The following is a 13,262-nucleotide window of genomic DNA, read 5'->3' as shown; positions in this document are numbered from 1 at the left end:
TATAATGCATGTGAACCTGATGCTGCTGTGGCTTTGAGTAAAGCGCATATGAAGAACACCTCGTTGTTAACCCTGTTTTCTTTGTTGCAGAGCTACATGCAACTGCTACAGCAGCATTCATCCGTGGAGTATTCGCAGAGCCAGCTGAGTCTCCTCAGTGTCTGCCGAGATCCCGTGCACCGTAACGGACGCCCTGGGGAACCACGACTAGAGTGGAAGGTCAAAGTTCGAGCTGACGGGACGCGATACGTTGCCCGGAGGCCTGCTCGTGATCGCATACTGAGGGAGAGGGCGCTAAGGATCAGAGAGGAGAGGAGTGGAGGCATGACCACAGATGATGACGCCATGAGTGAGATGAAGATGGGCCGCTACTGGAGCAAAGAGGAGAGGAAGCAGCACCTGGCACGTGCCAGGGAGCAAAGAAAGAGGAGGGAGTTTATGCAAAAGAGCCGCCTGGAGTGTTTAAAGGAGGGACCACTGAGTGGAGCTGAAGGCAGGAAGGAGATCAATATCTTGGAGCTCAGTCACAAAAAGATGATGAAGAAACGAAATAAAAAGATCCTGGATAACTGGATGACTATTCAGGAGCTGATGAGCCATGGGGCCAGAGTCCCAGAGGGCTCCAAAGTCCATAATGCCTTTCTTTCTGTCACAACTGTGTAATAAAAGATATTAAGTCAGGTAGACAGCAATCGAGGAACTACTGCTTGTTTTTTCTTCTTTTTTTTAAGTGTACATTTCTGAGATTAAATCAAATACGTTAACGCCGAAGACGTCTGTAGCATTCCCAAAGCAACTCTGGAACTAACACTTTAAGAATGTTTGAATAGTTCAACAATCAATTGCAAGACCTCGGCCATACAAACTGTTTTTTACGCTGGCATTTTGGTAATGCTCCCTGCTTCTGGTAGCGCGTTGGTTCAAACAGATTCACGTAACAGACTGAGGGACCAACACATTAACCTTGTGTATACCATGTACTGTGTCTCCATTACTCTCGTTTCTTTTGTGTCATTGCACATGAAGCGACTTCACTTGCCTCGATCGAGGTGTTTGGCTGTTTTTTTTATAATGGGGGAAATACGATATTTTTCACACAGCTTTTTGTAAAGAAATTTTTACACTGAATGTCAAAGTACTGTAAGCATTTTATTCTAATTTCTTATTTATGTTTATTACCACCAAATCGTCGATGTCAGAAGTGACACTAATTGATTGTATTGTAGCCCGCAGTGAGAGAGACCTCATTACATTGCTAAAGGACTACGACTCCACATCTAAAACCACTGCTTTTATTGTGTTGATAAAGTCACTTGAGTCAGACTTGTCTGATAAGCAGCACTGAATTTAAGGCACTGAAAGACTCAATTTTGCCATCTCAAAAGCTCATTTTGTTCATGAGCTGGGAGGGCTTTTTTGATACAGCTTTACCTCAACTTACAGAACAAACTGACCTGTCAAGTATTTGAATTTTGGGGCAAAAGGAATGGCTGACCTTCAACCCTCCCTTTGAAACATAATCGCGTGAATTGTGTTAAACATGTTAAACAAACTCTTATTTATATTGTTTACTGTCGTTTGTATTTATTGTAAATTCCTTTTTATAGTCTGTCTAAAATGTTTCGGTGCAGCTAGCCTTGAAAAGGCAACACTTTTCAAGGTGCTGTCAATGAAAATGTATAATATTTGCAGCCTTTCAACTCAGTCTGCTGTTTTCACTGTAAAGTTAATTGACGAGGCCTTGAGTTCAGTATTTGTTGATGGTGATATTTGTAATAAAAGAACAATAAGAAAAAAAATCTGTAGAAAGATATTTTTTCAGTGAGTAATCACCTCCTGTTCAACTGCATATCTACCCAAATATCTAGTAAGCCAGTCACATTCTTAGTTATCCTGCAATAGGGTTAATCTGCTGGAGACTTCCCATGATGAATTGAGCATTTCTTCTTCACTCATCATTAGCACTCATTAAAAACTCACTCTCACTACTATATATTGCTATTTGTCCTATTCTCTTGTCCTGCTCTCTTCTCTTTCCCCTCACATCCACCTGGTGGTGGATGACTGCCACTCCCTGAGCCTGCTTCTGCCAGAGGTTTCTTCTTGTTTAAAGTTATTCTTTCCCACTGTTGCTTGCTTACAGCGGGTTTTCTGATCGTTGAGATTCTTCCTAATACCACGTGCTACTCCTGTCAGCTAAGAAAAGTAAACTGAGGCTACAATTTATACAGATTAATTCAGATAGTAGGATGAGAATGTGAAATAAACATGAAAGCATGGATGCATCTTGCCTTGTATTTACAGCTCACAGTGGTGGTGTAATGGAAATATGATCTCGGCACTTTTAAATCCCTTTCGTACTTACTGAATATTGTTTAACTGTCACACCCAACCTGAGTGTTTTTGCTGACCATATCGATCCCTTTATGACCATATTCTGATGGTTGTTTCCAGCAGGATAACACATCACGTCAGTTTAAATTGTCTCAAACTGGTGTCTTGTCCATGTCATTGAGTTCCTTTAGGATGTGGTGGAATACGTTGATTCGTATCATGGATCTGCAGCCAGCAAATATCTCGCAAGTGCGTTATGCTGCTGTGAATTAAGGAGTTCTGAAGGTAAACGTTTTCTGGTGAGTGTATACTGGAGCAAATTTGCATTCAGTAAATTATTTCACACAGCCTTTAAAGCTGTGTTTTTCTAACATAATTGTTGATAATGAAACATGACTATAGCTCTGAGGATCCCAGTTGTTCTACATTCAGATAGTAAACACTATCTGACAGGTAATAAGGACTTTTTCAGTCGGAATATATCCTTACATATCTTTACACTAAACCTATTCAGTGGCATCCTCAAGAGTGGCCCTATGAAACATAAATATTAGTTCCTAAAATCAGAATACTTGACAAAATTCATATCAATCATAGGGTGTTTCTACTATGCATATCTCTCCTACGTGTCAAAGAACCCCGAACACAATTTTTAGTGATTCGCTCTGAATGTCTTCTTCAAACAAACCATGCATTATGCATGCCGAGGATAGAAGTTTACATGTTTGGATTTGAGAGAGATTCTTATAAAAGTGTACTCTTTGCAGACTGCATTGTCTCCTGCAGAGAGACAACACATTTGATGTGCGCGGATGTGCATCAGGAAGCATGAGAGGAGGCGGGCGTGCTGTTTATCTGAGACTCATAATAAAGGAATGCGCTGTAGCTGGTGGAAAGTGAAGCGACTGATCGATACTGTGCAATCGGCTACACGCTCAAATCTTTGTGAAAGATCATAAAGAAATGATTGCTCAGTGAATTCATACAAGGTGAATAAATGCAGCACATGGAAAAACACCACACCTGCCTCAAGGCTTTACCAAGACTCATGATCTCCATATTCACAGGAATTCATAAAGCATTTTGATTTTTTTTTTTTCCTTTGGTGTCTTCATTGCATGCATAGTAATTTAGCCTGTCGCTACAGTTTACAGTATTCATGTATTCATACCAGGATGACTGACTCACATTGTGGGGGGTGGGATATTGGTGCAAGGGATGGGTGTGTGTGTGATGGGGGTGCATGTCCATTTAGTGATAGGAGGCATCAAAGCTAAACTATACTCCCATTTCAAAGCATTAAAGAGACACCGGTGAAGTCTCCTCATTCCCTGTCAGTCTACTGTGTGTGTCCACAGCCCACTGAACTGAGGAATTAATGAGAGACATCCGAGTGACATCCCCATCACCAGGGCCTTTATGCATAACATTAAATCAGGTAAACACTGCACCTACTTTTCTCACAGCTCCCCATCTCCTCATATAATATCCAGCCAGTTTTATCTGTGTGACAGAAGTGGCACAGGAACTGAGGAATAATTCCCTGCAGTCAGCCTAGTATTATAAATGATTAATCCCAGTGTGCAAAGCCAAGATAATTGAATGTATTTGAATGTTGATCTATTACACACCAGTGGTGTTTGGTGGGCTAGGCATGAACAGGCTTGGATTTCCATACGTGTATGAAGCACAATAGCATGACCAAAAATACATAGCTTAATACTAAGCCTTGAAACTAAAGTTGCACACAAGCTTCAGGCTCTAGAGATAAGAGAATGACAAGCTTTGCCTTTTCTTCAGTGTTTCGTAAATAAGCTGTTATCACAGAAAATCCCCTCTTCAGAAGTAAACACGTCTAAAGTTTGAAGATTTTATTTTAAATGCACAGGCATGCAGACACTGAGGAAAGCTGGATGAATCAGATTCAGGTCACTGCTGATCAATATCTGGCTGTCCAACACAATCGGCACAAAGTCAGATCATATACAGATTCGGATAATGAGGGTAAATCCCACATTCAGCCCATAACACTTGAGTATATCTCCAAGAATTTCAACTTATGCCTTAAACAACTTTCTTGCTACAATTAGATTTGAATGTAAGCACTGCTTTAATACCAGTCCAAATATACAGACAAACATAACCCAAGTATTTCATTTATTATTATCCAAATTATTCAATTATATCCATTTGTCCAATCTTAACTGGCCCTATGCAGAAACTCAAGCACAATGAGAAACACAGTCACTGACATATACCAGTATGGAAAGGGTTACAAAGCCATTTCTAGCATTTTAGGACTCCAGTGAGCCACGCTGAGAGCCATTATCCACAAATGGAGAAAACGTGGAACAGTGGTGAACCTTCCTAGTAGTGGCCAAAATTACTCCAAGAGTACATCAACAACTCATCCAGGAGGTCAAGAAAAGAACCCAGAATAACATCTAAGGAACTGCAGGCCTCACTTACCTCAGTTAAGGTCAGAGTTCATGATTCAACAATAAGAAAGAGACTGGGCAAAAATTGCATCCATGGGAAAAGACAGAAAATTGCAAAGAAACATTTTGATGATCTTCAAGACTTTTGGGGAAATATTCTGTGCACTGATTGAAGATAAAAGGTGGACTTTTTTAGAAGGTTTGAGTCCTGCTATATCAGCATTTCATAAAAAGAACATCACACAAAAAGTAGTGTGATGGTTTGGGGCTGCTTCGAAGGCTTTAGAACCTGACAAGTTCTCTTAATTCATGGATCGATGAATTCTGCTCTCTACCAGAAACATCGGAGCATCAGTTCGTGCCCCGAAGCTTGAAGTCCCTTATGCAGCAGGACAATCTGAAACACAGCAGCAAGTACACATCTGAACCGAATGGCTCAAAAAAGAACACAATTTTGGAGTGGCCTAGTCCAAATCCAGACTGAAGTCTGATTGAGATGCTTTGGCATAACTTTAAACTGACATAGCTGAAAACCCTGTGTTTTTCTTCAACACATTTTTTTCTATCACCAGCTTTCTGAGCATGAAGATCATTAAATACACCTTAGTTTAAACAGCAAAACTGCACTGATTAAATGGCTATGACAGAGTAACAGAATAACCTGGTGTCCAGGATCTTTTGTGTATTCTGCCAGTTCACAGTAAAAAGCTTCAACAACAAAGTTTTGGGTAACTTTCAAGGGGTCATATCACCATGTGGGTGCCTGGTCAGAACAGGTTATGACATAAAAACCAACCAAGACAGTGTCAGAATAGTTTTCTCTCTCTAGCCTTTACTTTAATGTATCTGACCTATTTTTTGTTAATCTGTTAATTTCTTAATTAACAGATGTAATATGATATTCATTAATTTTCAATAATTCAAATAGAAACATGTACATAAAAGGGTTTAAACAAAAGGTCTCATCTATTGTTTTGCGTGATTAAATGTGGGCTTCACTGTCCAAAGGAGGAAAAACTGAATATTGTTGGAACATTGCTGAAGTTAGAGTATTGTTGGTTCGAGACACTGCGGTAGCAGTAATAAGTTACGCCCTGAACACAAACACACCCACATGTATTCCATCCTGGTTCGTCTTCCTTCATTCTTCTCATCTGTCTCATTCAAATTCCAGCGGGTGAAGTGAGCAGAGTGGGCCTGCTGCTGCAGCGTAGCTCATGAAAAAGCGGCATCCTGCCTCTCTTTAATCTAACGATGCCTTTGAAGGAGCAGCGAGTGAGAGAAACTAGAACAAAGTCAGGTGTTCTTTGCTGTGATGCTGGTTTAGACACTGTGACAGGGGATGGGTAGCACATTATGCATGTGTTTGGATGTTCACTGTGTGTGGGTCCTTGTGTGTGATTATAGTGTACAAATAACAGGAATAAAACAGAAAATTCTCAGTTGATGCTCTATTATAATAAAGAAAAAGATTATCTTGGGAGTGAAAGCATACTTCAAGACAGAACATTAACCGGATATCATGCACAAAATAAAATAATCAAAACAACTTGTAAAAATAAACATTTTTGTGAGTTGTTGTTGTATACTCTCTAAATTAATGTACTGTTTTTAAAATCAAGCAATTTTTACAGATGTTATTTTTTCATATTTTGAATCACTTATTGAATGATATCATTTACCATTCACTGAGATGCCCATAAGCTTTCTTTAAAAAAGTGGATAAGGTACTGGCAGAAAATTACTAGGTCATTTTCTTTTCATTTTTTTTTTACACATTTACAGTGTTCATAACGTGTTTTTCTTTCGTATTTACATATACGCATATTGGGGGCACTTTGAGATTGCCTAAGGTCTCTTTAATACTAATACTAGTAAACTGAAAGAGCTGGAGATTGAACCAATGACCTTCCTATTAGTAGTGATCCACTCTATTCTTGAGCAGGAAACAGATGCATAAGGTGGAGGGCAGAGAGAAGTCGGGGAACAATGGGAAAATGTGGGTGAGAAAGAACGAAGCAAACAGTCACGTTACTCTGTTTTTGCAATTGCTAGCACAACTAGTACCTTTAATAATATCTACATACTACCACTAATAAAAACATCTATTAGAAATGTGAACTTAAATAATTTCTGGGGCTTTTTTTTACTGTGAATTGTCTCTACTTTCATTCATTGTCATGGATAATAAGCTGTAGCTTTTTGCTGGTCCCTGATAAGAGAGTGTTAGGAGAAGAGATAATAATACATCCATAGCAAAAGTTGTAATTATCACTACAACAATAATAGGACAGTTGGACACATGTGTTTCATTTACACATGCTGTTTCAAGTAATTAAGGTGTTTGTAGCTGAAAGGTTGATTAACTGTGCTGCTGTGTGGTAATTTCAGCAGTTAGCACCCAGTTGTTCCAGTGAAATCGCTACAGGGCAAACAGTACAAGACTGTAGTTTACGGTCACATTAATATCTCACTATATTAATATGCCAAGCACATAACAGAGAAAAACAATTAACAATGTGAACTCAGTTTAAATCTTTGCGCGGTGTTGTATGCGTGACCTACAGATGACGGTTTGATCAATCAGCTTTGTTTCTCATGCCAACAAAATCAAAAAAAGTCTACCATACATTATAACACGCGGCACAATTAAGAGTTGTGTCTTATCATGGAATAAATGACTGATTAGAGTGGGGTAATGACTGATAATTTTCCATTCATTAAACTTCTATTCATAGCCCCAATTATGCGCTAATGGCTCATTCAGACGTCTAATTAACAAATGGATCGTTTTTGCCGTCTTTTCCCCATGAAGAAGGACAGCTGACTGTATTCTTCTGTAACTTCTGTAACGAACACAAATCGCAATCATCAGAATCCTTTCAAATATTTACAGGCCCAGGTCTTGATGCTTTCCAGGTCTGCCTGATACTCAAACAGGAATCGGTGTGTTATTACTGAGGTGGATTTCAAGACATGGAAGCCTTCACATCTATATTAAATACAGTACTCCAAGGCAACAAACACTCAGTAGTGAAGAATAAATTGAAATTTCTTTAATCCTGACACTACAAAGTTTTTGTATGAACTTCACTGCATTGTGGGATTGTTTGGAGAAAGCAGTTGTTTTTGCTGCATTCACTTTTTTGTACATTTTTAGGCTTGAATGCAGCATAAATAAAGTTCACTAGGCAGTAAAAAAAAAACACTGAGATCAATATCAGACAGGCTTGTTTTTCTCACACAGTGTTAGACCTGTTCTTTTAAGTTGCCTTACATTAGTATCAGTAGTACAACAGTATCCCAATGTACAGTTTCAGCAGATCGGCTTTTGCTTTACTTTGTCACCGCAGTCTTTTAAAAGCCTCTACAGTCAAAGACTTTGCAGCCACAGAGCTGTTACCTTTGAAAGAAAACTCACACCCAGCTGGAAGACTCACAGGAAAAATGGCTCAACTTGTGCTTAATGAGTGGCATAAAATATTCAAAGGCCCAGCCCCAGTGCAGATTTAACACTTGTGGTAATTGGAACCGAAGGCAGGGTGGCAGGAAACAGAAAGTGTGTAACTTCTTTTCTGCGGGATGGTGGACAAAGAAGCAGATGATGCATAAATAAAAGCCTCACAGGGATTTCTTGGGTTTGCTAGGTGTGGCACAGCAGGTTTGTGTGTTTTGGAGAATGCTGCATTACACGATTCCCTTCTGGTTCATCATTCTCATAAAGCACTTCACGGAAAGAATCCCACGTTCTTCCTCTGAATCCCACCTGGGTTCATGCCATTCTCTATTTGGTGGTTGCACATTTCATATTCAAGTAATCTGCTGGAACTATGGGAAAAAAATCACTTAGCAACTCTTTCGAGAAACCCACATAAAAGCCCTGCTTCATATGAAGTAGACATAAAGGACAGATATGTTCCTCTTTAGGAGGAAAAGGCTATGATGGTGTAGCAGACTTTTATCCTAGAGTCTTGAGTCTCCTGTTTTAATCCATCCATCCATCCACGTCTGCTTATTGAATTTAGTGGGGGGCTGGAGACTATCCCAATTGTCACTGGGCAAGAGGCAGATATTACTCTTATATTTTATTAGTAATTTATTTAATATATATGATTTCTTTCATTATCTAACACTATTACTGCATTCGGCTGTCATCCAACTCATAAGGTTTTGCACTCCTACCTTTGTCCTGTGGTGAAAGATAAGAGTAGCCACAAACTTCCCTACAAAACTCCCCAAAGGCTGGCTCCAAGATGGGGCTTGGTACAAAGTTGCTGGCTGAATAGAGGATCACCTGAATTTCAGTTGGTATTACACAGGACTAGTTTACCAGAGGCAAGACAACATAGCTCCTGGGATCACACTCATGCAAACCTGTCAACAACAAAAAGGTGACAATTAATGGATTGGTCTAACCGAGAGCAGAGCCAGTTCACACTTGAGAGATTGTGCCTCTCGTGTGGCTTGGGAGAGAGCGATAGCAGCACTCTGTGACCCATACCCAGATATAGTAGGTAGAAAAAGGATTCATTGGCTTTTGCACAGGAGACTTTGTAATTTTGGACTGTTTGTTTATTTATTTGTAGTTTCAAATTGCCATTTGATTCAGTTTATTAAAACACTGTGATTTAGAAATGGCTTTCAAACTGAAATGAGATGTTTATGTGCTCAATATTACTTCCACGGCTACATAATGCTGTGTTAAGAAAACATTTCATATATTTTTCTGTGACCAGCCTCTCTGAGTGAGACATTAAAAAATATTGTACGCTCAAGACAAGCTGCTTTTTATCAAATCCTGACTCTTGGGTGAAACTGCAATCTGCATTTTACAGAGCGATTTGCTCCAAAAACATAAGCAAAACTATGAATACCTACCACCTAATTTCTTGTCTTTTTAGTTTTATTCAAATATCCTCATAATAGTGTAAACAAGTCTGTAATATGAGCATAATTATTTGAAACAGTCTCTTTCAAGGACTTCTCTGTCTCAGCAATGACAATGGCAGGTGGTTGCAGTTGGTTTCATAACCCAGCAATTCTAAATCCTGGTTTATCCTGAGAGACTAAGGTATTCTGTTTCAGTCTCTCCTGTGGGGTGAAGGCTTTGATTAGACAGTGATGTGCTCAGCTATTGATCTGCCTGACTGCTCCTTATCTTGCTCAGTTATTACTGGTTTACTGCAGGCATCTTGATGGACTTAGTGGTTCAGAGTGCTGTGCTGGGAATACCAGCTCTGCTCCGCTTGGGGGGTTTAATGCTCCCTTGAGTAGAGAGAGGACAAGCATAAAAAGAAACACCTTTTTTACCAAAAACTTTTTAAATGGTGTAATAAACTATACATAGAATTACTCTTGTGCTAATTAACGATACTAATTCGCAAATCTCATCCTTTCATAATGTTGGAAACTGAACCATTATCTTTACACGAAGGTCAGAAATATTCAGCATCTTTGGGTCACTTGACCACAGCTATTCATATGTGAAGTGGGACTTTCTGTTTTGGACTGTCAGCTGATTTGATCCTTCACATTCCCTTTAATTATAATGGATATATGGTCTCTGTGCCTGCAGAGCTGGCTACTTAAAGTGTAGCTGCTTTATCCTGTGGAGCAACACTGCAACATGCTGAGCTTTACACAGAGCCAGCCAGCCAATTACATTGTCAACTGTGGTAAGGGACACAATTACTTCCACAAACATCAGACCAGTCATTGCTGGCAATCCAAGATCTTGGATGAGTTTCTGTAGCAACAGTTTTTTATGCTTTTAAACTTAAATAATTATATTGTTTGAAATGTATCCTAAATATACATACGAGAAGTATGCATAAACACAAGCCGTTAACTGTGTGGCCACCTTTCCTCACTTTACTCACTACATCGCAGATTTATCTTTACATTTATATCACAGGAAGTTCATTATACTGCAAGTTTTTGCAGCCTATATTTTTTTATTAGTAGTATTTAAATTTTTTTATATTTTAATTATTTTTGTAGTAAAATAAGCATTTTCGAGCCTAAAAAAATAATAACAACAAAAATACACATGTAACACATTAATTAACACATATATTATAAGTATATTAAATTGAAATAAAACTGACCTGTTGTTTGAAGGCATACAAATTGAATTCTTACTCTCCCGAACACAACATTGTTTATCCTCACCTGATAGTTTTTTCCAGGTACACCATGCTAGTACTGGCTTGGGCCCCCTTTTATGTTCAAAATTCTTTGTAACATAGATTCAACAAGGTGGTGAAAACATTCCTCAGAGGTTTTGGATATATTGCCATGATAGCATTATGTGCATGCAGCAGGTGTGTCAGCTGCACATCCATGATGTGAATGTTTTGTTTAACCACATCCCAAAGGGGCTCTACTGGATTTAGATCTGTTGACTAAGGATGCCATCTGAGTGCAGTGAAACCATTGTCATGTTCAAGAATGGCTGAAAGCAGCCATCAGAAGACGGGTACACTATGGTCACAGAGGGATGGACATGGTCAGCCGCAAAATTCAGGTAGGCTGTGGCATTTAAATGATGCTCAGTTTGTACTAAGGGACCTTGTTGAAGTGTGCCAAAAATATTTCCCACAACATTAAACCACTATTAGCCACAAAACCAACCAAGAAAAGTTTTTTCCAGTCGTCGGTTGTTCAATTTTGGAGAACCTGTGTAAATTATAGATTTTTGCTTCATAGCTGTCAGAAGTAGCACCTTATGTGATTTTCTGCTGATGTAGCACACTTACTTCAAGGTTTGAGATATTTTGTGTTCAGAGATGCTCTTTCACAACAAGTGGCTATTTGTTGCTGTTGCCTTTCTATCAGCTCAAAGCATTTTAACCAGCCTTCTCTGACATCAAGTCCAGTTTTGACCAGAAAACTGCCACACGCTGGATATTTGTTTTTATTTTTCCTGTTTTCCTAGAGATAGTTGATCAGCAGTTTCTAAAATATTCAGATCAGTCTGTCTGGCACCAACAACCACGTTCAGAGTCACTTAACTCACCTTTCTTCCCCATTCTGATGTTTATTGTGAACTTCATCAAGTTGTCTTGACTATGTCTATGGGCCTAAATGCACTGAGTTTCTGCCGTGTGAGTCACTGACTACATATTTGCATTAACGAGCGGCAGGTACACCTAACGAACTGTGCAGTCAATGTATATATAAACAACCAAAGTCTAACATTGACCTATAGTTACATCACTCAGTGTTTCAAGTTATTTTACAATTTTGTGTAATAAGCAATGTAAGCCTCTTGGCTACCAACCTGCAATAAATAAGATGATTTAAATTGTAGAACAGTGTTAGCATTATGTTCTTGTGTTTTAATAGCTGGTTACATTTATCTAGCTGTTTTGCTAGGTTGTAGAGTTAATGGAAATAGTAAGAGAGCTGAAAAAGTTGGGAACTCATTTGTTAGAATGAAACTGGAGTGTATACCAAAAAGCTTTTGCAGGCTTAAACAATGAGATACCCAGATGTTCTACAAATTTGGCCTAATGGGAGCATGCCCATTAATGTCCTTCTCTGTCATGCCCAGTAATAACTGTTGTGTGCACTTCTTTTGATCCTTTCAGCTAAGTCTATTGAGCATATGCATCACTGGATGAGCTACTGAAGTGTTTTTCCAAGTTACTTCATTCTGGACAAATAGCTCCCTGAACAGCCTTCGTGAAAATGGGGGTCCTAACCAAGTGTCATTAAACCTGACGAAAGTAAATTGATTTCCGTGGCAAGAGGATTTCCAATAGAACAAGAGCCTCCATGAGATTATCTCAAACACGAAGAGAACATGTTTTTCTTCTTCATCTTTTTCTTTTTTTTTGTTTGGGCAAAGGTGCACAGATGGTGCCCTCTTGTTCGACAGTCCCTGTGAAGCTGTGGAAAATGAACACAGGAAATGAGACAAGTCCCACTCAAAGTAATTGATCTAGGTTTATGAGAAACTTCCCTGTGATGTTCTAGTTAAAGCACAGGGTGGGCGGGGGCTATGCTGGATTTTGGTTAACGCCTGTTTTAAAGCTACATTATATGAGTCTCCATTGAACAGAGTGAATTTGCATAAAGGCAATAAAAAGCTGTTTAGTATGAGTTTGCTTTTTACTTGATCAAATGGTATGTTTATACAAAAAAAAATATTTTATGCTATCTTCATATGTCCTGTGATATTACAGTATCACACTGGGTATCAGAGATTTCCCATTCATTCGTCCTGTGTGTGGGGGTGAAACTATATACTTTTGAGTACTATTAGTTTGTTTCTTTGTTTAAAGTTTTGAGTGGATTTATTGCCATGTCAGCTGGCACTATGGGCGTGGTTTCACTTTATTTACCATTTCACTCCTGAGGTGGTGTGCAAGGGAGGGGCAAGTAGGGCTCAGGCTCACATATAACTCTTTCTATCACTATTGCTTCACTAATTCCAATATAATGTTATCCACCATTCCCGTTTGCTTTAATAAAATGAGCATCCAC

General features: G+C 39.0%; 1 protein-coding gene across 1 annotated transcript in view; it reads left to right on the top strand.

Moving 5' to 3' along the window:
- The window catches only part of pdzrn4 (PDZ domain containing ring finger 4), a 46,509-nt gene extending 42,591 nt beyond the window's left edge, over positions 1–3,918 (top strand). Inside the window, exon 10 of the mRNA XM_005915583.2 lies at positions 91–3,918. Within this exon, the coding sequence (XP_005915645.1) occupies positions 91–663 (573 nt within the window). The 3' untranslated portion in view covers positions 664–3,918. The remainder of the gene's footprint in view (positions 1–90) is intronic.
- The last annotated feature ends 9,344 nt before the right edge of the window (positions 3,919–13,262 follow it).

This window comes from Haplochromis burtoni, unplaced genomic scaffold (genome assembly GCF_018398535.1).
Source record: "Haplochromis burtoni strain Fernald_Lab_line unplaced genomic scaffold, NCSU_Asbu1 Contig_14, whole genome shotgun sequence".
NCBI classification, from domain to species: domain Eukaryota; kingdom Metazoa; phylum Chordata; class Actinopteri; order Cichliformes; family Cichlidae; genus Haplochromis; species Haplochromis burtoni.
The sequence above is the reverse complement of the archived record's forward strand: the minus strand, read 5'-3'. Positions and strand labels throughout refer to the sequence as shown.